Source organism: Cheilinus undulatus, linkage group 21, assembly GCF_018320785.1.
Source record: "Cheilinus undulatus linkage group 21, ASM1832078v1, whole genome shotgun sequence".
Lineage (NCBI taxonomy): Eukaryota > Metazoa > Chordata > Actinopteri > Labriformes > Labridae > Cheilinus > Cheilinus undulatus.
This window is the reverse complement of record NC_054885.1, coordinates 15,552,933-15,576,432: the sequence shown is the minus strand read 5'-3', so window position 1 is coordinate 15,576,432 and position 23,500 is coordinate 15,552,933. Positions and strand designations below refer to the sequence as shown.

The window sequence follows — 23,500 nt, the reverse complement described above, 5'->3', positions numbered from 1 at the left end:
GAAGAAGAGGACCATGTAAAATCACAGAGCAGGGTCAGCGACTGCTAGGGCGCAAGGTGCTGGCATTAATGTAAGCGAGAGGTTCATGGAATGGGTTTCCATGTCTAAGCAGGTGCATGCAAGCCTCACATCACCAAGTCCATTGCCTAGGGCTGGATATAGTGGTTTAAAGCACACTGAAATTGATCAGTAGTCAGATGTCAGATGTCAGATGTCAGTTTTGGTTTGACAGATGATGGGAGAACATTTCGTGCCTGGCTGCACTGTACCACCTGTTAAGTATGGTGAAGAAGAGATTATGGTGTAGGGCTGTTTTTTCAGGGTTTGAGCCAGGCCTCTTATCTCCAGTGAAGGCCAATCTTAATGCTTCACCAAGACATTTTGGCAATGCTATGATTAAAATTTAGTTGCAACAGTTTAATGAAGGCCCTTTTCTATTTCCAACATGACTCTGCCCCAGTGCACAAAGCAAGGACTATAAAGACATGGTTTGATGAGTTAAGTGTGGAAGAACTTGACTGGCCCTGACCTCAGCCCCATCAAGCACCTTTGGGATGAACTGGAACAGAGACTGTGAACCAGGCCTTCCCATCAAACATCAGTGCCTGGCCTCATAAATGCTGTATGAATGGGCACAAATTACCAGAGGAACAGCCTAAAATCTTGTGGAAAGTCTTCCAAGAAGAGTGGAGGCTGTTATAGCTGTAAAAGGGGGGGCCTATGCTTAAGGTGCATGTATTTGAATACGATGTCATTACAGTCCCTGTTGATGTAATGGTTAGGAGACCAAATACTTTTGTCCATACAGTGTATGTGGTATAGATGTGAGTGTATTAAGGTTGTGATATTTTTCATACCTACCTGATGTTACATTCTTTTTGGATGGACGGACGGATGTACGGTGTTGGATCTGTTAGTATAATTATTTTATTGCTTTAAATATGTAGAGTAGATTTACCACCAAATCTGATTGGCCTGTGCTTGTGTGAATATTGAGCACATCTATTTTTAAAGTGTAGCGCTATCCCTTGGAAATACAATATCACCCTTTAGAGAGATCATTTGTGCCAAGAATAATTAGTCGTATTAAAAATACATGATATTTCAATGTCATTCACTTTGGAATTCTAAATGCAGCCTGATCTCCATCAGTCCCCCCCCGATCCATAACATTAACCACCATTCTAAATTTAATTGGATGGGGCTGATCCGTAATCAAACTGCATCAAATTGGATAATTTCAGAGACACAAAATGCAAATTGGTTTAAGATCCGACTGAGGTAAACATCCATGCATCCTGCCAAATATATCACAAATTAACAGTTACGTGTTTATTATCTGCATGTGAGTGCTCTTACGTCATCAGTAAACCTCCTCCCTCAATTCATAACATTTGCATTTGCCTGCTACATTCACTCCCTCGTCTCATTACAACACAATTAACAAGCAATTAGAGTTTATTGAGGGTGAATTAGCTGACATGTAGAACAGACTTAATGTGCTGGGAGTGTAAAGGGATATTACCCAATACCAGGAAGTGAGGAGGAAGGAGGAGGAGGGTGATGACAACGACAAAGGGCAGGAGATGAACTGGTAGGAAAAAAGCTAGAAAATCACAGGGCTTTTATCCAGAAAGGGAAGGTTGCGAATGAGAGAGGGAAAAGTGCAAAATAGCCAGAAGAGGTTGAGTCAGGTAAAGAGGAGGGTAGGAGACAGAGTAAATGTCACAGTGATGCTGGGTTATAACTCAAGAACAGCACAGTATGGGCTGAGTCAGTAAGTCTTTGTCAGGAAGACTATGAAGCCATGTTTCACTTCTTTTGTGTGTCACTGTTTATCTGCAGCTGTCAGTTTGTATGGCTGCACAATGATAATACATGGACAAATGAGGATTCAAACCATTTAAAGGATCAGTTATATTTTAAGTTTTTCTCCTTCATTTTTGATTAAATGCTTCATATTTTCCTGCCAGTACCATCCATATCTGTCAGACAGTCCAGTTAAAATAATCATCCTTGTCAATCCTGATAGTCCACATAAACAGAATGACATTTAAAGCAGTGCTTCTTGGCTGGTCTAGCCTCGGGACCCACCATCATATCCTGAATGTGAAATCCTGACCCAAATATCTGAATATTTTTAACCACTAAAATGTATTTACTGAGAAATTTTGCAGTTTGGACTTTAGATGGGTGAAAATGTGTATAAAACCAAGGGACAGTTAAGACAAACATGCGTCAACAGTGCAGAATAACAGAAGACCTGGGAGGGAATGTATGCATTTTCCCTGAAAACATGTCATTTTGGGTTATTTTTCACATATCTCAAGAAATTAACACATTATCTTGGAGAAAGATCAAAAAAAGCTTTAATATCCCAAAATACTGAGATAAAAAACCAAAATCTAAAGTAAAAAAATCTACATTTACTTGCTATGACAGAAAAACAGAGTCAAATGAAAATTGTTAATGGGTTGTTACACTTCTTTATCCAAATACACATACACCTTTTGTTTTTGCCTTTTTGGCTGACTTGTGACACATGACCCACTTTTGGGTCCTAATCCACCAGTTCAAATCTACTGCTTAACAGGTTTTATTAAACCTGCTATTTTTGAAATGAGTTTAATAAGGCCAGCCACACACTCGATGATTTTTAAATCTGAAATGATTCAAAACCATGGGAGACCAGATATGAGGACAATTTCAAACAATTTTTCATCTTTAATCCTCTGAACGCACACACTAGAGAACTCAGCCAGGCTGTTAGACTGGAGACCACACACCTGCCACCACACCGACCTGCCAACGACCTCGAGTGATCATGTGAAAAAAAAAAAAAAACGGATGTCTGTCAATACCCTCTTGCTGTCCCTCCACAACAGGCTTCCCTGGCATGTGTTACAGGTGCAGCAAAAATCATAAAACAAGGGAAAGACTCAGGATTAAATCCTGGCTAGAATGAAGCTACAGTTGTGAACGGTGAAAGTACGTATGCTGGTGCCGCTTCCCCATCTGCTCGCTCTCATTGGTTGTCGTGGGTACTCCATCAGAGGCACTATGACCCTGAATCGTAAATATCAAACAGATTTGATATTTATGATTCAGGGTCTGGGAGGCTACAACCCAATTTAGAGCAGTAAAACAATCTTGTTGACACCACACACTTGAGGATTACTCAGACAAATAATTGTTTGCAACAAGGCTCCACTCAGGATACGCCCCCACGATCATGGGGGGGAGGCAAATCTTGCCTCAAATTGGGCTTAAAATCCTGTAGTGTGTGGCTGGCCTAAGTTGTTAAAAAATAGCAGTGAAGTCACTGAAGCTAAAGTGACTTAGTCTAAAACCTTTAGCATTCAATCTTGTAAAATATTCATTTATTTCCACCTCCTTGATTCTAAGAAAAATCAAGTCAAAAGAGTGTGAGAGAAGAGTGAAATCATCCTCCTACACTCACTAATATTTTAAAGTCAGTTTCTCTCTTTGGTGTGTTCGTTGAACCTTATTTACTTAACTGAGATAGTCTCAGATAGTCCATAAAGGTCAAATTTTATTCTATTTTTTTAAAAGGAAAAAAAAGTTCCTTTACAAAGCCCCATTCATTCATGGAGCAAATAAAAGTGTTTCAACAGTTTGAACACAGCACATTGAGAAAAACATTAAGAAAAACAAAACACTCAAAAAACAAATCAATTTAAATACATAGCAAACAAGCATGAATTTGACCAACTTTCTACTGTTGTTTGCATAAATCGCTTCTGCAGACCAAAGTCTTCATCCGATTCTGCTTCACTCGAGGTATTATGAGACTTGAGTCAGTTTGCATCATTTAGAGGGTAAAGTAGGCAATGTGAAAAAAGGTTTTTTGTGATTATTGTGGGTCTGTGCTATATGATGACAAAAAGCTGTGATGTTGGGAATCCAAGAGTGAAGTTATTAAGTGAAGTCGATAGTTGAAAAGTTTATAAACACGCATTCGCTTCTGTGGTCACTAAATATTGCAAAACTGGTCTCAAGTCTGTAGCAAATTGTGTAAGCTTTAAAAATGTCTCCCTAATCTCACTTCAACTGTTGACTTTTTTTCACATTTTCTTCTTATTTTGTGGTTTCAGTTGCTGGTATCAGTTTTTTGTCTGAACCAGGAGTGTCAAACTCAATCACAGCAGGGGCCAGAGTCTTAATTTAGGTCTAACCTGAGTGCCTGACAGGGTCAACATTTAACCAGGCATTAGGGATGCACAATACTATCAGCATGGTATCTGTATCAGCAGATATTTGCCTATTTAGTCGAATATTGGTATCGGCAGATATGAACATTTCTGCCAATATTTACCAATACAACACCAGTACATGTTGACAAAAGAAACTTTATATCAGCCTTGAATATTACATAATTATGATATAATATAATAGAGCTACCGTGATCCCTGAACATTTTTAATGAAGCACCATGTGTAACGACTACCAGCCTGTCTACTTCCTCCCTCCTCTCTCAGCTCCACCTCAAACAGCCTCTCTTGTGTTATTTCAACAATAAAAAACAGATGTGTACAACTAAGGATCAGTATCGGCTAAAATGAGCTGTGAAATAGGGGCGCAGATTGCATAGTGATTAGGTTGCGCTCTATGGGCCGCCCTGCCTTATGTCTGGCATGCAGCCCCTTTCCTGCTCATCCCTGTTTCCAGTTCTTTCCACTGTCTTCCTCTATCAATAAAGGCATAAACAGCCCAAAAACATGTCTAAAAAATGAAGATGAGTTGTGAAACATTGGCATATCAGATATCATCAAAAATCAAATATTGTGTCTCCCTAAAGCCGAGCGTACACTATGCAAATTTCATCTAATGCAGCCATAAATTATGAGTCATACGACCCGCTTGCAAGTCATGCCGACTTTCCATCGGATCATGAATCGTTTGTCATGCCATGTACAGAGAGATACGACAGCCAACCACAATCCGACTACAGCCCAACCAGCTGCTCCAGACTGGTCGGGAGGATATTTTGGTCGTACAACTCCAGACACTCCCACAGTGAAAGCACACAAGCAGAATCCTCAACTTTGGGCTATTTCAGCATCTTAAATCATCATGACAACAGCAGGAGTTACTTTCTAATGCCCACTCACCCCTGCTATAATAAAGGAAATAAATAAGTAGGAAATATTCCTACTCGTGGACCTCCAGCCGACACAGATGGAGATGTTGTTTGTGAATGTGGGATAGAGAGAGAGAGAGAGAGAGACTGCAAGGATATGATGGGATACAACTTCAACCTCAGTGTGTGAGATTTTTTCAAACAAAACTGATTCAAACAGATTTTTGACTAAATCCATCCCCTACAGTGTGAGCACTCAGGTCTTGCATCGGACTGTAAAGTGTGAGCACACACATCATGTACAATGGTCGTGTGTTGTATGCAACTCAGTTCAACAGTATGAGCTGACATTCCACTATAACTGTCATAGTCAGCTTGAAATTGCATAGAGTATGCCCAAAAAAAGGCATGATTTAGAGCAGGGGTCATCAACTACATGGGCCAGATTTTGTCTTGACTGAAGCTGTGGGAGCCGACGTACGTATCTCTGGGGTCGTCATGTTGTCCATCACTGGGTTTTACGCTAATAAGCTATGTTGTGATTGGTAAAAAAACATGTGAAGAAAACAAATCTTTTGTTTTGATTCTCAGGCAGGAATGTAGCACCCTACAAGAGCCTGAAGTAGAAAGTTAATACAGAAATGGCAGATTTGATCAGGATTGGACTGATGAGTATGTGTTTATTGTGAATCATATTTACTAATGATGGCTTAAAGTTTGATTTCTGAGAAAAATCAGTCATTAAATCATTCCTATATGATCTTAATCATTTTTGGGGTTGACTTAATAATGGTAGGGATTTAAAGACAAAAGATAACCAATAAAAACATATTTTTTTCTTCTCCTCTGAGTCTGATAACCTTTTGAGAGACAGATGGGAAGATTTGGAGGGCCTGATTTGGCCCTCAGGCTGCCCATTAATCATCACTGATTTAGTGCATGGCTCACCTGAGTTTTACAAGTATAAGTCAGCTTTCTGTATTTGTTGACTTAAAAACTGTACTTTGCTGTCAATTAATACAATAAATATTACAAACAACGAACACATTTTGCTATCCAGGCTAGCACGAGCAACTGCTGATAACATCAAAGTTCAAACATCTTCCTTTATGCTCAATTCTTGCCCAAAAAAATTAAAAAGTTAATTGTGGGCATGTTCCAACTAGCCCCAAACAATACAGTTTAAACCATTAGTGTATCCTCTAGGTCTATTTATGTGCTTCATCTTTATTTTAACTTTGTGTATTTCTGTCTTCTTGTCTTTATCCACCTGGATCTAGCCCAGTCTTCTTCGATCTCCCTTCATCTCTTTTTACCTTCAATTCAAAGCTACCTTTCTCTCCACATCGATCTTCTTTGATCTCCTTCTGTTTATCTCTATCTCTATCCCCTCGCTGCACTTTTATCCTGTCTCCACCCTATTCTTTTTCTTTCTTTTTATTTTTTTACTGTTAAGCAATTTTTGAGGTTTTGACCCCAGCGTGAGAGAGCATTTTCCTCCCAAGTGTTTAGCCATCTCCTCACAATTAAACTTTGATGCCCATTTGTTGGAATAAATAGGAGGGGGTTGAATTATTTATGGGTGGGTTTAAAAACACTGAATCAACCACATACACACAACTGAGAACACCCATGCACAGATCAATAATAAATCACACGGCAGAAAGAGGGAGGAAGAAGCGTTGAGCAGAGCGAGGCATTTATAGTGCACTGGGATGGTAAATATAAAATATGGACACGCGTACAAACCGGCACTCAAATATACATTTATTTTATTTGCCGTTCCATTCTTGCTGATGATTTATAGAGCCGACAATCTCAAAGAGGGCCTCTATTTTTTAATAAAAGGACAGACGACTAATGTCTGAGGGAGAAGGCCTTGTGTTTGTTGAACACAAAAGCAGCTTTTATCTGCCGATGAGCAAAAGATACACACTCTCATATCTTACTCTGCTCCTCCATTTTCTTCCTCCTGCACGAAAACACTCTTGGATGCAGCTTCAGTGCCTTGCAGCACTAAATCCCTGTTCTACATAATTCAATTATCAGTAACTATTCATGATTCACTTCAACAGAGAGTGAAACAGGGGGAAGAAAAGGCAGAAAAACTGCCTGGTTGTCTGTTGTCTTGCAGCTAGCTAATATTTCAAGAGGGATACACAGAGGCAGCTGCGTCTCGAAGCTCATTTAGACACGCTTATGATGGAAGCTGTGATGTAAGAGCGACTCAGAAAATGGAGAGCAACGGCAGATCTGCCTATCATGATTCTAAACGATCCTCTTTAAACCGTCAACCTGAAAAAGAGCTTTCATTGCATACTTTATTGCCCTGTTTAAAAGCTCTTCGGTGACATTAAGTCAAAGGCATCAGTTCCCACCCTTTAGCTAACCTCTTCTCCTCACTTCAACTCCCTGCTATGACTTTCCCTGTATCCTCTGTGGCTTCGAGTGTTTTTAAAATCTAATTCTTGCCCACATATTCTCATCGTGATTGCTCTTGTATGCAATTTCGCTCTACCCCTCTCCGTCTCTCTCACTCTTTTCTCTTCTCTGGAGCTGGGTCACCTTGAAAGTCTCTCTCAGCCTCTCTGATCATTCACTTTGCTGACAGGAGTTTGTGCTTCTCGCAGTTTTCTGTCGGCAATGCAGAGAGAGAGAGAGAGAGAGAGAGAGAGAGAGAGAGAGGGTCTAATCCTCGTGCACATGGCAGGCTTTGACTGGACACATACTGATAGATACCTGTGGACAGATTGTGAGAGGCTGAAGCTGTGAACAAGGCTCCCTCCTACCTCATATCAATCTTCAACATCCCTGAGCCCAAGCTGTATGATAGGCATGTAGGCATGCTGAAAACATATTCTCCTTTTAGAGGTGTAATGTTGTTTCGTCGTCTTTAAAATGAAAGCCACTTCCTCCCTATTTTAAGCCTTAACTTGGTTTTTGGCTCTAAAACAACTCTTCTCACAAAATGATTCTCAGACCAGTTGAACGGGAAGATTGATGTCAACCATTAGGAGTTAGACACTTCGTCACTGTTTTCAACAAAAATCAATGACGAAACATGATGGACATAACATCATTCCTTGGAGCTGAGCTGCTGAGGGGTGAGCCATCTTACATCCATACTATCTCTGCCGAGATTTAACACCTGCAAGCAACAGGTGAACAAAACATAACATCATAGAGGTGGCCAGACAGGGTTTTTCCTGCATACAAAATTAAGTGGCAGTCGCCACAAGCTCTCAAAGCTCTGAAGTCATGAAAAACTGTATTTTCTGACAAGCATTACAGCAGGTGGATGATATTTTTAACTGAAATTATGGTGTTATGCCAATTGGGCAGCACTGGGCCCAGGAGTTGGTGCCAAAACTGCCAAAGAAGAAAAAAAAGAACCGCTCAAGTTTCCTAAACTTCCTAGATTGTCTTTGGATCAACACAGCACGGATGAACTCTGCACCAGACACACATGTGTGAGGAGAGCACAGAGGAACGCTGCACTCGGTCTGTGTCAGCTAAATACACAAAATAGAGGAGACTTTTAGCTTTAAGGATAAACACAGGGCTTTATCATCTCTGCATTTCTCCTTCCACTTAATGGTGTAGAATAGGCATATGACAGCGCGCATCCTTATATATGCATGCACTTCCACTGTTTCTGTCTGTCACGTGTGCGTGGGCTGGTTAGGGTGCGTTTATACATCGGTAATGTACTTTAATTTAAATGATTAAGGCACAGCGTGTCATTACTAAGACTGAGCGTCAATCAGACATATCACTGAACAGGAAATATGGATCAGTATTGACAATTAGCAGGTTTAAAACATGATCAAAACTCGTTGCGTGTATGAACCGTCTAATAAGGCAGAGAGAAGGAGAGAGGAGGTCAGGTAAACGATGTGAAGCAACAGCTGAACTGACCGGTCACTGATTGTATGTTTTTGTTAGATATTTTATATTACCTCCAGGCAGAAGCTGCAGTAATCTTCTCAGTTCCACTGATTTTATTTGTCAAAAATATAAGCAGAGAGAAATAAACAAAATGTTGGTCCTTCTGAACTTAACCCAGAAATCACATTGCATATTAATTATATTATTCACATATTATTATAGATAATTTGTTATACTAGATAGTTAATAAATAATATAATAACAAACTTAAAGACAATACCAGCATTATTAAGGGAATAAGGGGAAAATGAAATAAAGGGTGTGACAGACAGTTTTCTGGTGGAAATTAGTTTCAGTTAAAATCAGAGATGATTATGCAGGGCACATGACCTCTTTAATGAGTCAGTGATTATGGACATAAAACCAAACATTCATTGAAGAAAGACTAAAAAAGCTTTTTGATGTTATTAACAGCTTTTTAGGCACAACACTTGTATCATTAAAACCTTTATCAGGTCAGACCAGGAAACCGTTCAAAATCAAAGCACAAACTTAAGAAATGAAAAATATTTTCAGTAGATTTAGCCTCTTAATGCCACTCTCAAAGTTTACTAAATTAATGTTATTACCTTTAAAATGTACAAAATTTTCTCCCAGGGGAGCATGCCCCCGGCCCCCCCTAGAAAGATCACAAAAAAACACAAAATTTATGTTGCTATGGTGAGTTTTATAGCTCCCAATCACCCTTTTTCCATGTTTAGAGTCACAGAGTCTTGGTTTAAAACAGTTACATACTCAGCTATTCACTTACAGAACTACATTACTGGTATAACAAAAAGATTTGTAAAGCAGACCTTGTAAAGCACATTGCTCAGGGCTGTACAGTGCACCCTATATGTCACAAATGCTACAAGAAAATTGGTCTGTGTGAAGAGGTTGTTACTCCCCATCCCACAGGTGCTATGACAAAGTGAGAGAGGTATGTGCATGCCAGGCATGCAGATAAGACTTTAGGTTTAACTTGTTGTCACAAAAACTTCATTTTGATTTGAAATTCATGCCCAGTCTATTTACTTTATATTTCAAGCACATTTTAAATTCAAGCAGAATGTTATTTCCTCTTGTAATGCGTAATCCTCTGCCAGTGTGAGCGGCCACGCTCCGCAGCTGATACGTGACCTGAAGCCACTCATACAGACGTGGCAGGCTCAGGGGATACACACTACAGGTGGTCGTTATGTTTAAGAGGAGCGCTGCTTTAATCCAAAGTGTTTTACTAAGGCAGATAGGCTAGACGATGCTAAATGCTGCTAGCTTACTTCTCCATTCTCGTCATTCTCTCCAGTTGTGCATGGATGGTAACTATGAGTGAACTGTCAGTGAGACGACAGCACGCTCGGTCTGAGCTAACTTCTGATTAATGATCAATGTATAAAATGATGCATTTTCCCTTCACTAATATCGCAGCTGCTGTTGTGTGGTTAACAAGCAAATACAGGTCTGAATGTAGCATACAGGTCTGATATGAGATGGACAGACAGACAGCAGTGTATGATGGAGAGATGAGAGAGTAACAGGAGTGGATCAATACAGCCATGGAAGTGACTGAAACACCTGATTTCAATTATTTGGATGGGTGAGTGAATACTTTTGGCAATATAGTGTATATTGAACTGTTTTTTAGAAAATGCTGCTGAACGGGAAAGCTGCAAACAGAGTGTCATTGTTTTCTTAAATATGATGTGATAAAATATCTATTCTCTTCTATTCAAGGGTAGGGGTCAGAATTGTGTGATTTTAGAAACCACAGCACCCTATTTCTCAAATACACAATTATTAGAATTCCTAAAGTTGCTTGTGAGAATGTTTGGTTAAGCCAAACACACACAACAATATTACCTAATCAAAGAAAGAAAGGAACTGCAGCTTCATTTTGAGCCAGGAAAATCCCTGAGCACGTTTTTGGTAAGCTAAATGTGTGCATCAGTTAACAAAAGGGGCGTGGCTTCAATTCTGCAGCCTCACCAGAAAGCTCCCTGATGCATATATATCAACTCAAAATTACTTCACCAGCACAATATGTCAACACTATATTTGGCTTCTCTTTTGTATAATTGATGGAGAAATGTTGTCCATATTGATATACAGTCATTGGGTAAGACACTTCAGTTTCTTTTTGATGGGTTCTGATTTCTCCTTTTCTAGTCTTTGTTCTACATCGATCTCACCAAGCTCTGGCTTTAGTTTTACAACCTCTTCTCTTACTGTAAATCTTAGCTGGAAAGCAACTAAGTTTATGAACCAAAAAAGCTACAACAAAAAAGTGTGTGAGAGAAGTGGTTATGCAAATGTTGATGGATCTTTATTAAAGCAATTTAACAGCTATGGATTAATTGATTAGGACTATGTTAAGAAAAACAAAGGCTTTCAGGTAGATGGGAAATGCACTGCAGTGCTGGGACTGCAGCCTTTGTGCTTGTGACTGTATCAGGGATTGTTGCAATGCTGTCGGCAGGTTTTATGTGTCTGTGTGTGTGTGGTTTGTGTGGTAACAGCACTGACCGTTTGCTTTATGTCTGGGATGCCAATGCGAAACACCATCATGGCGATGTGGGTGTCCTCAGATGGCACGGAGCTAGAGCTGCGCTCCTTCAGCCTCCTCTGCTGCTGCTGAATGTGATTGGCTGGCTGTTGGTGTGTGGGTCCAGGGTTGGACGAGTACGGGTTTGCTGTGTGTCCGGGGTTTCCAGGTCTGATCTGTCTGTCCGCAGGGGCCCGTCCGACCAGTTTCCCTGACTGCCTGTGTCCCTCACCCCTCCCCCCTCGTGAAAGACCTCCTCGCCTGACCTCCTCCACCATCTCCTCCTCCTCCTCGTCCTCTTCGCCGTCCAGCTCGCCGTTCTCCTCCTCCTCCTGGTCTTCGTCTCGCTCATCCTCTTCCATTTCCTCCTCCTCCTCTTCCTCCTCTTCTTCCTCGTCCTCTGCACCTGGATAGAGATGTCGATTGTTTCCCAGCATCCTTTGTTGCTCCTCGTCGCTCGACAGGGGGCTGAAGGGCATCGTCATGGCGACAGAGAGGGCAGCATCTGTGGCAACACCATCATTCCCAGAGAGACTGTAGAGGGAAAGAGGATATGATCAAAACAAAGACAAAGTTTTCCTGAACAGTATAAAGGCCTCCACTGCACATTACTTCAACAAACTCTGGTCTCCATGGTAACAGACAGCTCATAGACATGCACCTTATGCAGAAATGAACCCAGTTGTGCTGTCAGTTCTCAGCTCTCTCCTGTCTGTACTGTTAGTCATCTGCAGATGATTAAAGCGTCTGTGTCTGACGCCTGAAATGACCAATATTTCACTCTGACTGATAGTACTATGGCAGCAAATATTAGACTTTACTGCAGTATTCTCTGAATGAAGCCTCACTGTGACACGTAATACCTTAAAGGGCCCCACTACAGAGAATAGTATATAAGAACAATCCACCAATGAATCACCACCACAATCACAGAGGCTGATTTACAATGTTATTCTTATTCTTAAAAAAAAGCCTTAGCATAAGCATTTCTCTGTAGAAATAAGAGACATCTGGAAAATGACTCTCCAGGTTCCAAGAGGATGAATCCATACACAGGTAAAATGTTAACTTCCCAGCATGCAAGGGCCATTTAGCAGGTTTGTCCTAAGCCTATAAAAACTAACAACCACTAGAAAATATACTGAAAAGAGCCTGGTTGTCATCTGCTAAGAAACAGCTACATCACCTCCATTAAAGTCTTTTAACGTTTACTTAAGATGACACAAAAAAATCTTTAATTTTGAGAATTTTTTTCAATTCTTTTCAATACATTTTTTGTGCTCCATATACTGGAAAAAACTCTCTGTATATCTACTATATTGAGGCTCTAAACTCACTTGTTAACAGCTGCCTTCTTTTTTTTTTTAAGCTTATTTGATAGGGACAATGCAAATTACATAGTAAAACTTCAGCCTGTTACAAACAAGCTAAAAGTAACTGATGTTTCACATATAGAGATTATAGCTATTGCTAGTTTCCATCTCCTGTCCCTAGTTAGGCTTTTAGAAAATGAAAATGAAAGAAGGTAAAAGTAAAGATTTACATAAAAATTGCGTAAAGACAGTTACAATTGAATAAAAGAGCAAAATTAAAAGACAAAATAGTAAAATTTTACATCATAGCTAAATAAAATTACAGCAAAACATAGAGTAGACTATTTAAAAGTGCTCACATCTCTGATTTTGTTTGAGCCACTCTTTTACATTTTTGTTAAAAGTCTTTGTGTCTTGTTTCAATTTCATATCAGTTGGTAGTGCATTCCACATTCGAGAGCCTCGTATAGAAAAACCTGGCTGCCCCAGGGAGGTCTTACAGTGGGCAATTTTACAGTTACCACTGACTGAATCCCTGGTGGTTCTACTACCAGTTTGCCTTTTAAAAAGTTTACATAATATTTCTGGTGCTGAATTTTGTAAACATTTAAAAACCAGTTTCAAACAGGAGAATTTTATAAAATTATCAAAGCTAAGCAAATTTTACTGCTTTAATATGTGATATTGGTGCCACCTCCTGGGTTTTTTAGCCATTATTTTTAATGTTTGGTTATACAAAGATGAAACAGGCTTAATCACGGCCAAGGAGGCTTGGCTCCACACTGTGACAAATTAAGACGTGTGAAAAAAATTGCATGTATATAGAGCTGTGCTGCTTTTATTGGTATATGGTGCCTTATTAGTTTGAAGCAGTTGAGATTTCTTTTTACTGTCTTTGTGACCTGTTTGACATGTTTGTCAAATTTAAGTCTGGAATCCAGAACTACACCTAGAAACTTAAATTCATTAACCATTTCAGTTTCTTCTCCCTGTACTGTTACTCTGGGTTTTGCTGATTGTATTGGTTTTCTGATAGAAAAACACATAGAGACTGTCTTTTTCGTGTTTAAAGTGAGCTTATTTTGATTAAGCCACTCACATACCCTGTTCATATAAGAAGATAGTCTCTCAGTTGTCTCATTTGGAGTCTTTGCTGAAGTGTAAATGACTGCATCATCAGCATAGAGCTGACAGCCAGCCCCTGGACAGCTTTCAGGCAGATCATGTATAAAAAAGGCTAAAAATCAGTGGGCCTAATATTGAGCCTTGGGGTATACCCATCTTGTTCTGACGAAGAGCTGCTTGTCTGACGAAGAGCAGACTTTTTTGAGTCAATTTTTACACATTGCTCTCTTGTCTTTAAAAAATTAAATGCTTGCTTTGAGAAATTAAATTTAGACAACTTTCAATTCATTATTAGAATAATTAATTGAACTGAATAAATATTCTCTTACTATTATTTGAATGTTTTTATTAAAGATATTCTTTAGCCTCTGCCTTTAATTGATAGGATAGCTGATGCAAGACAGGAAAAATGGGGAGAGAGAGCGAGGAAAAAGACATGCTCCAGACAGGGCCGGGATCAGGACTTAAAGCTGTGACCAGTGCATCCAGCCTCTGTACATGGGCACCTGCTTGACCATTCGAATTAGACTGGCACCCCACTATAACCTTAACTTTTTCTTTTAGGCAACTGTATCATGTGTCAGCTTCTGATTTATGTAAAATCCAGACTCTATTTCCTCTACATATCTATAAAATGTGGTCTGTTTAGGGAAGCTCCTGGAGGGGAAAAAAAGCTTCAAAATGTCTTCCTGCATGATGGTTTCCATTGTGTCCAGCCAACTCCACAACATACAGGTCATTCATGAATACTCTCATCAAGCATTTTACCATTTTATTGCCAAATGGATATACAGTTTTACTTAGCAGAGAAGGCTCTGCTAAGTAAAAATGCTCCCTGGGTTAGTCAAGCAGCATACTTTGACCTTCCAGGTAGCCCATGGCTAGACACCCCCAATGGATAGATACATTTATGTGCTGCTGCTTGTCTTGGTTGTGCTGCTGCTTGTCTTGGCCAGGACACCCTTGTAAATAAGATGCTGCTTTGCCAGCAGCAGCAGTGTGATGCATCAGCACTGATGCAAGCAGGGATTAGTGACAAGTACGTCATATTTAAATATAACGCTGTGTTGAGAGAAAGAGCTGAGTATACTCACTTTAAAAGAGAGTATATGTACTTCTGCACTCACCACTACACCACCGCTTACTCTGTTGTCACCTTGTCGAGTTTGCAGTCTTGCAAGCTGCTGGTACAGTAGTTGAGCTAACAGCTTACAGTTAGGTTGATAGTTGCAAAGTACTGACCCATGGCCCATAAGTGGCACTCTGAACCTCACTCGCTGACTTTAATTGAGAAGTGTTTTAAATCAACATCTCTCCACAAGGTTCATTTATTGTTCATTACAGTATATAACAGCTTTTTCAATGCATGACTTTGAGGATGAGGGAGAAAAGCCGTTAAAAAGTGGAGCTGTCAGTGGAGGTATATGTTCCTATGTATACCACATTTTGAAAAGTGAAGCAGCTGTTTACAATAAAAAATTAATGGGAGCAGTTTTTTGCCTTGTTGCTCAAATGTGCAGTACAAATAAACTTGCCATACCTTACACCAAGCTCTTAAATGACCACTTTTACTATAAAAGGTCAAAACCTAATGGACATAGATTTCTCTGACATCTTAAAACAAAAGAAACATCTTAATATTTTGAATTTGTCACGCAAATAGTCAGTCTCAGACATCTTCAAAGAAATACTAACTTTGCAACATTATTTTATGAAGAAACAAACAGATTACCATGACTACAACTATGTAGCTGTAAATTAAAAAGCAACTGTGCATGTTAGGTATCATATGTCTAGTCCTTTTGTATTGAAGTTTGTAACTGAAAAGAACTTAAGACTAAGATTTTGTCAAACTGGCAATGTTTAAGCTTTTATTCAATCAGTATTACATACGAGTCCATTTTTCTGCCCTAACATGACATCAAACTGCAGTTTTTTCTTTTCTTTTATAATGAGAACATAGGCCAGCATCATCCTCACTGAACTACAACACCAATAACCTATTCATCAGTCCCCATCAGCCATAAAGACAATAATAATGCACAACAGCTCTTATATACTCCTCTCTTTGTTGCCATCACCCCTCAAGAACGCCAAGAAGCCTCTTCATAGCATCAGTGATGCAGCCCTGTGTTCAACTACAAGCTGAGCAAGATAACAGATCGGTCCCTGGTGGCCCTTGGTTGGCTCTGCACAATGTTTCAGGATTTTCAGCACCACTACATTCTGGACAGCTCCACATGGATCTAAACAGCAGAATGACAAACTGTGAGAGAGACACAACACTGTGAGGAGGCCAATGAGCAAAAGAGCTGCAGGAACACTTAAAAATAACTGACCTGACACTGCTTCTCAGGTATTTCAACCAGCAAGTCAAATTCTACATGATTTGAGACATAAATGGTAGCAGTATAGTGTATAGTAAATTAATTTGCAATTTGAGTTATGACAAACAAAACTAAAGCATCAAATAGTGCAGTTATATGCATATAATATGTAGGAGAAGAGAATTGCAAATCGGAGTTTCTGATCGCTGGTACGAGAAAGTATAAAGGTGATGTCTTTCAAGAATATCAAGTACAGAATAAAAAGGAAACTATAAATTGTAAATGGAGTGAAGGGGAAAGAAAGTGTTAGACATGAAAAGTGTTAGACATCCCTCATGGGACAGGGAGATTAAACCACCAGCTGTCAACAGGAAACATGAAGGGAAAAAGTGAGCTACAATAAATGAAAAAGATAAGGGTAAGTAGGACAGGGGAGCCGAGCACGGAGCAAAAAAATGCAATACAATATGTTGATTAGGATTGTTATTATGCCATTAAATCTGATTATTCTTAGAAAACAACAGCATAGTGGTAAAAAAATAAAGCTCATTTCAATCTTCTTAAATGCAACTGTGTCATTCATTTGTTGCCAGGAGAGCGTTAAGCTAACACTCTGAGCCATTTGGAGGCAACAAAAGAAAAGAATGACAGAGAGACTTGTCTGACCTGTCTCACATCCGCCATTCAGAGTATGAACTTCTACCATCTGGCAGACAATACAGGGTCCAAAAATGTCAGCTTTTTTATATAAAAATATCATCACCCATTAAATTCACAAAACTATTGTTCTAACAAAGCCAATTATTAATAATAAAATATTGATACGGCATTTTAAAGTAACAATACAGTTTTACGCTGAAAACACTGCAATATGTAAGTGTATTGATAGTCCCTAACACCCCTGCTTTCAAATAATCTTGGAGGATGATTGGACGAACATTCTGTCTGTCATGTTCATCACCAATCAAAAAGCCAGTCAGACTGAAAAAACATGTAATTTAGCAAGCTGGTGCAGCTGCCGAGGAGTAAACTTCATAACCTGAGCTCAACAGGCAGCTGCTATTGTTGTTCACCTCCAGTGGAGCCTGTTAATAAACTTTTGCCAAAGTAGGTCTGGAGAAGAGCAAAAAAAAAATTTTCCAACAAGAAAAACTTTCAGTGCAGTTCTTTGTGAAGAAATGTTGTCCAGCTCTGATAAAACTGGTGATACAACTGCATGCATGCTAATCCCTTTTGTGACTGCCATTGTTTACATGCCTGCAGTGCAACTAAACCACACCCATTGCTATTGCCTCTCTCTCTCTCTTTAGTTGACTCTGATTGGTCCAGTGATTCTCTGACCGTAAACAAACGTTTCAGACTGAAGATGGATCCGCCTGATGACAGACATGGAATCTGGCTATTTCATCAGCGTTTACAAGGTCAGACCAGCATCTCCTTTGGCTTGTTTAATATATATTAGTAGAAGTACACCACACAACCTCACCTCCAAAATATCTACCTCACACTTGAAATTGCTGTATTTTTTTTGTTTGGAGAAATGAAGAAACAGTCTCGTCACTGTCTCACCATTTCTCTTCACTTCTCACACAAACAAGCAAACACATCGCAGGACTGTTTGCAACAAATAAACACTGACTCTGGCGGCATTTCAGACTCCAACTTTTGAAGGCCTATTAGATGGCAAACTTCTATTTCTACTGCTGAAATGACTGTGTGCAACAAACTGTAGGAGTATAACAGACAGAACATCCAGATTGTCAACAAAAAATGAAGACAGGAATGTCAGAGGATGCAGACTTGAAACTTTGGAAAACAAAGAAAAAACACACATTAGCTTTACTTTGAAGTTTGGCTCTATGAATGCATAACTGCAATACGTCATCAAATACATGTCACCAAGTCTACTTCTATGATCTTGTCCTACGCCAATTAAGACTTGTCTACCATAGTAAACGGTTTCAAAAGCTAGAAATAAAATGGGGAGTATTTGCTTAGGGTCGCATAAGAGTGTAAAGTTGCATAAAACAGAAGTGTAAACATCATAAATGTAAACATAAATGAAGACTTTTTTGGCTCCTTTAGTCATTCAGTTGCTGAATCTACTTAAATCAAATTTTAAAGGACTGCTAAAGGTTTATTGAAAGGGGAAAAATTCTAGCCCTCTTATAAAAAAATGATTCTGACAATTAATGCTGGAGGAGTAAATCGAGAGAGCCAACATTAAAGTAAGCTTGTGAGACTAAATAGTGGATGTCAGGGGAGAAGAAGGGAGCTGGGAACCAAATAGTTAGAGGGATATGATAAATAAAGAGACAAGGGCACAAAAACAAAGGAGGAGAGAGAGGGAGATTGTTGTAAGCTCTTACAGTCTTGTCAGAAAACCTGACCAGCCAGGGAAAGTAATCTACAGAAGATTTGATTATAAATGGAAGTGAGCTATCCATATTTTGCATAATGCTGAGTAATCATAGATAGGGGAAACTGGAGAAGAAGGGGAGGGAGGACAAAAGGGGGGAAGCGGCAAGGTAAGAGGGGTATGGTGAGAGAGAAAAGAGAAAGGTGCCCGAGAGACAAGAAAATGACAGACGTGGAAGAAGGAGAGAGGGTAAAAGTGAGATAAAGGAAACAGCAGAGACTGAGATGGAGCGGGAAAACAAAAGAACAGTGAAGGAGAGCATCGAGGGAAGAAGCCGGACGTGAGAGGTGGATGTAAAATCAGAGGTGTGAACTCAGAGCTTCATGGAGGAAAGGAGAGGAAAGCAGAAGGAATGAAAGCTAGGTCTGACAATCATTAATGTGTTTTTTGGTGGAAGCATTCTACAGTATATAAAAAGCAGCCAGCTTTTTAGATGAAAAAAACAGGTATCAAAAGTGCGTCTTATACACCAGATCTTACAGTATATAATTCGTGATAAGATATGATACAGGCGACACGATGCATTAGAAAATCAAGAGCTTTCTTTGCAGGCAAGAAAGGCTTAGGTTGGTGGCAGCTATCACTGAGTACTACATGGCACAGCAAAGTCATTTTATGCTCCATCTCTTTAAACCTTAATGTTCAAATCACCTGACCACCACAGAAATTCAGTTAAGCTTTAAGTTTTTGTCACTTTCGACCCTTACAGCACCAAGAACGCTATTTGGATTTGAAGAAAGTCTTACCCAGAACTTCGCTTTGGTTATGTTTTATCTTCAATAGTGGAGAATCCTTTCCCTAAAGCCACCACCAGGATGAAAGTCTACAAAAGGTAAGGAAAGTTTAATATGTTTAGGTGAGTAATGCCACCGTTTAAGAAGTGAAGGGCAAGAAATGTTCATTACTGCCTATCGTAACCAAGAGAGTATCTAACTGCACTGATCCACATTATGCTCATTTTGCCCACGTTATGTGGGTACAACCTAGGCTTGTCTCCTCATTGGATATGGTGCATCCAGCTGAACAGTTTTCTGTCATTTAGAAAGAATTTAAATAAAAGTGGTAAAAACATATAGACCAGGGGTGTAAAACTCAACCACAGCAGGAGCCAAAATCTGAATTTAAGTCTAACCTGAGGGCCTAACAGGGTCAACATTTAACCATAAACTGTCAACTTTATTTTCACAGGTAACACATTTAAGGGGGAGAAAAACTGATGATAAATGAATGAGGTTTAAAAAAATTCAAATGATAAGTTTAAAGGCTCAAAATCTGAGATAAAAAGTCAAAATATTAGTTAAAAAGGTCATAACACAAAATCAAAAGTAAAAATAATGTTTTCAAAAGGCAAATATATGAGATATATAGTTAATATCATGAGTTAAATGGTCAAAATATGAGATAAAATACAAAATCATTAGTTTAAACGGTCAAAATATGGGATAATAAATCAAAGTTAGGAGTTGAAAAGGTAACAACATGATATAAAAATCAAAATGTTGAGTTTAAAAGGTTAAGATATAACTTCATATTTAAGATTGTGAATCTAAAAGGAAATATGAAATCATGATCTTGAAATTTCAAAATATGACTTGAAATTTAAAATTGGAATCTAAAAGTTCACAATATAAGATAAAAAAGTCAAAATGCAAAATTTAAGTCAGAATTTTCAGATGCAAATTGAAAAGATTAAATGAAAACACAAATTAATTTCTCTCCCCATTCCTTACTTTCTCATTATTTTTACTCTTTACTTTTTCACATTTTTATGACTTAAAGGATATTCTAAATCTTCAAGGTTAAATTTACATTTCTATACAGGAGGAAATCTGCAGACCTCAGACCTGCGGGACAGTTCTAATTAAAATATGATATGATCCTGCGGGCCAGGTAAAACTGCACCCAGGGCCGGATTTGGCATCCCAGCCTTGAGTTTGACACCTGTGATATAGACAATCAACTTCTCTAAATTTTAAGAGTAGGACGCTGTTCTTGCCTGTCATGGATGAGGTCTGTGAGTTGCACCATGTGAGTAAGACTAACGTATGGTAGGATACCATGTTGTTTCCCAAACTGATTTCAGGAAGGAGGGTCATCCCTTTTATCCTTCATCTTTTTTTACTTCTTTTCACTGATGTCTGACTTCATCTTACTGTCTTCTCCTTCCTCTTCCTTTCAATTTCTTCATTTGCCAGTTAACTTCAGTTCATGTTTCTCTCATTAATATCATAAATGCCACCATGAGGAGTCATGAAGTAGTGACAGGGTGAGCAAACTGGCAAGAAAAACTGTTTTGAGCATTCAGTTTTGGCACCAGAAATTCAGCAACTTCCATCACACTAGTCTAGACGACAGTGTTTTACTGTATAAATATGTTCCCCACCCCCAACGCAGATCCCTACAAAATGCTAAAACTCTCCATTTTTGGTGATGTTGAAATTAAATATACAGCCAGGAGCTCCTCAGAGCAGGCAGAGGTGGGTTTTCTTCACAGGTTCTGAATACGTGAAGCTGTTGAGTAAAATCCACCTACACAACAACGTGATCATCATCCCTCTGAAAGTGTCTGTGACAGACCAGTTTGTCACGCATTCTTACTTTCTGTTCATCTCTCTTCAAGGTTGATATTAGAAAGATTTATGGTCTGATCCTGAGGGATTGAGCAGAGAAAATGAACATGGAGTTAAATCCAAACTTTTTGAGAATCACTCATCATCAATTAAGCTGGATCAGGTCAGGACACAGGGAGAGTTATGAGAGAGAAAAGTGATAATCTGTTCCTGAGAGAGACAGTCATGACTCACACATAAAAGACCGTCATAATGAATGTTGTGTGCATGAGAATGAAGAGGGCGATGAAGCGATTAGATTTTGCCTAATGCCAACATGTGATAATCATCTCCGCTTCATACCTGGCTGCCATAAATCTTTATCTCTCCAAGTTCTCCTGGGAGGGCTGTTTCAGGTTCAGGTCACATCATTACAGCTTTCAGTCAGCAAGGAAACCTGCAGCTTTATTAACCCTGCTAACCCTCACCTTGTTGAGCAATCAGAGATGTTAGCTCCACAAGGGAAGCAAGAACAGCCTGCATGAAAGCAAGACTCCTTAAGACAATGATTCTCAGATTAAAACTGCTGCAGGTGCACTGAGAACAGAATAAATGATTCTACAGGGTGTGTTCGTACTAATATTCTATGAAAAAGAGTTTATTATCAGAACTAATTTGACATTTAAATCTAATGATATGTAAAATATTTTGACAGTAAAAGACTTACAGTTAGGCCTTTTTTATTCTCACTGAATCTTATGTGAGATATTTAATAGCACTCTCTCTATCCAGCTGATGCAACCAGCTTCTCCTACATCAAACTTGTTGTCGTAGAACATTGTTAAAGACCCTGTAGAGTGATAATACATTTGTATTTAGGTTTGTTGTATGATAGGCCACTGTGTTATGCAACCCCAGGTCAAATTTCAGTCAGATAAAACATCTCTAAGTTTATAAAATTAAACTTCAAAATCATGAAAAATGAGGCAATAAAATCTGCTCCAGGATGGTGGGTGTGTCAGCTGAAGCCATGCCCTCTCATGAGAAATTTGATCCTCTCAGATTAAAAAAAAAAAAAAAAAAAAAAAAACTACACTCTGAATGGAGGAAATCCATAGACTGTAGATAGAATGGGACCAACCCTGTGTGACGTCAGTTGTCTGCTTACAATAGGCAGACTCAACGGCTTTTGAAGCCAATCCGTGGAGGCTTCCATATTGAAATCACGGTCTCAGCCGAACTTAACACCCGCCCACTAAGGACGACTTCCTGTCAGCCTGCTAGCTAGCATTCCGGTTGACAGAAACGGAGCCTCTGCCTGCCGAGCTATCTGTCAATCAAATTAGATGCGCCAATCATCTTTCATTCTAAATATAAGCCAAACGATCGTGGTACAAAAAAATTCACTCCCGTACAGTGGGAGCACAATAAGACACTAGCTAAGGAGACACGTTTGGGGTTTTGAACCAGGCTGTAAACCAGTTTATTTCGTGTGTCAAAACCAGCTGTTTAACATGTGTGCAGACAGGACTTCCGGTGTTCCTGCAACAAGTGATTTCATCACAGTTGTTAATGCACATTATAGTCCCTGTAATGTGATTCAAAAAACATATGTATTTTAGGTTTGTGTATGACATAGGGGTGTAACGGTATTTGTATTCGTCCCGTACCTTCACGGTACAGCTGTCATGGTTCGGTGCACGCAGTAATATGACGAATATGTCTGAGTGAAAAAACAGTAAGTTCTCATTTCAATCCAGGTGGCGGCAATGAGCCTAAAAGCTGCCAGCAACCGTCATTACAGAAGAGGGAGTAGTTACAAAAACAAACAGAGAAGAGTGATGGCGCGTGTGGAGTTAGAAGAGCTGCCGGCTTCATTTAAATCACCCGTATAGTAATGGTGCTCTGGCTCAGTGAATCATATTCACTTTACCTTCAACTATCGACCTCAGAGGAGTGAGAGAGGACTCTGCAGCTGTGTCATAGGTAAAGTTATCCTCAGATTTCCCATGGCTTTAACCTCTTTATCCTCCAAGATGGGCTGTGAAAAGTTCTTCCAAACTTCGTAGCAGGTCCCATTGGTTAAAAAAGTAATCCAGTGCTGAAGTCCATGTTGAAATCGGCAAATAAAAAGACGATAATTTGCATACTTCACAAGCTAACTAGCGGTTGTGTGATGATGTGGTCAAGTTAGCTG

The 23,500-nt window shown here is 39.3% G+C and overlaps 1 protein-coding gene across 7 annotated transcripts in view; it reads right to left on the bottom strand.

Moving 5' to 3' along the window:
* The window catches only part of shank1 (SH3 and multiple ankyrin repeat domains 1), a 158,143-nt gene that overhangs the window by 87,525 nt on the left and 47,118 nt on the right, over positions 1-23,500 (bottom strand). For all 7 annotated transcript variants that reach the window (XR_005991378.1, XM_041778105.1, XM_041778104.1 and 4 more), the window contains one exon: positions 11,552-12,104. Coding sequence is in view for 6 of the 7 variants with exons in the window: in XM_041778105.1 (XP_041634039.1) it covers positions 11,552-12,055 (504 nt within the window). In the remaining variant the exon portion in view is untranslated. The remainder of the gene's footprint in view (positions 1-11,551; positions 12,105-23,500) is intronic.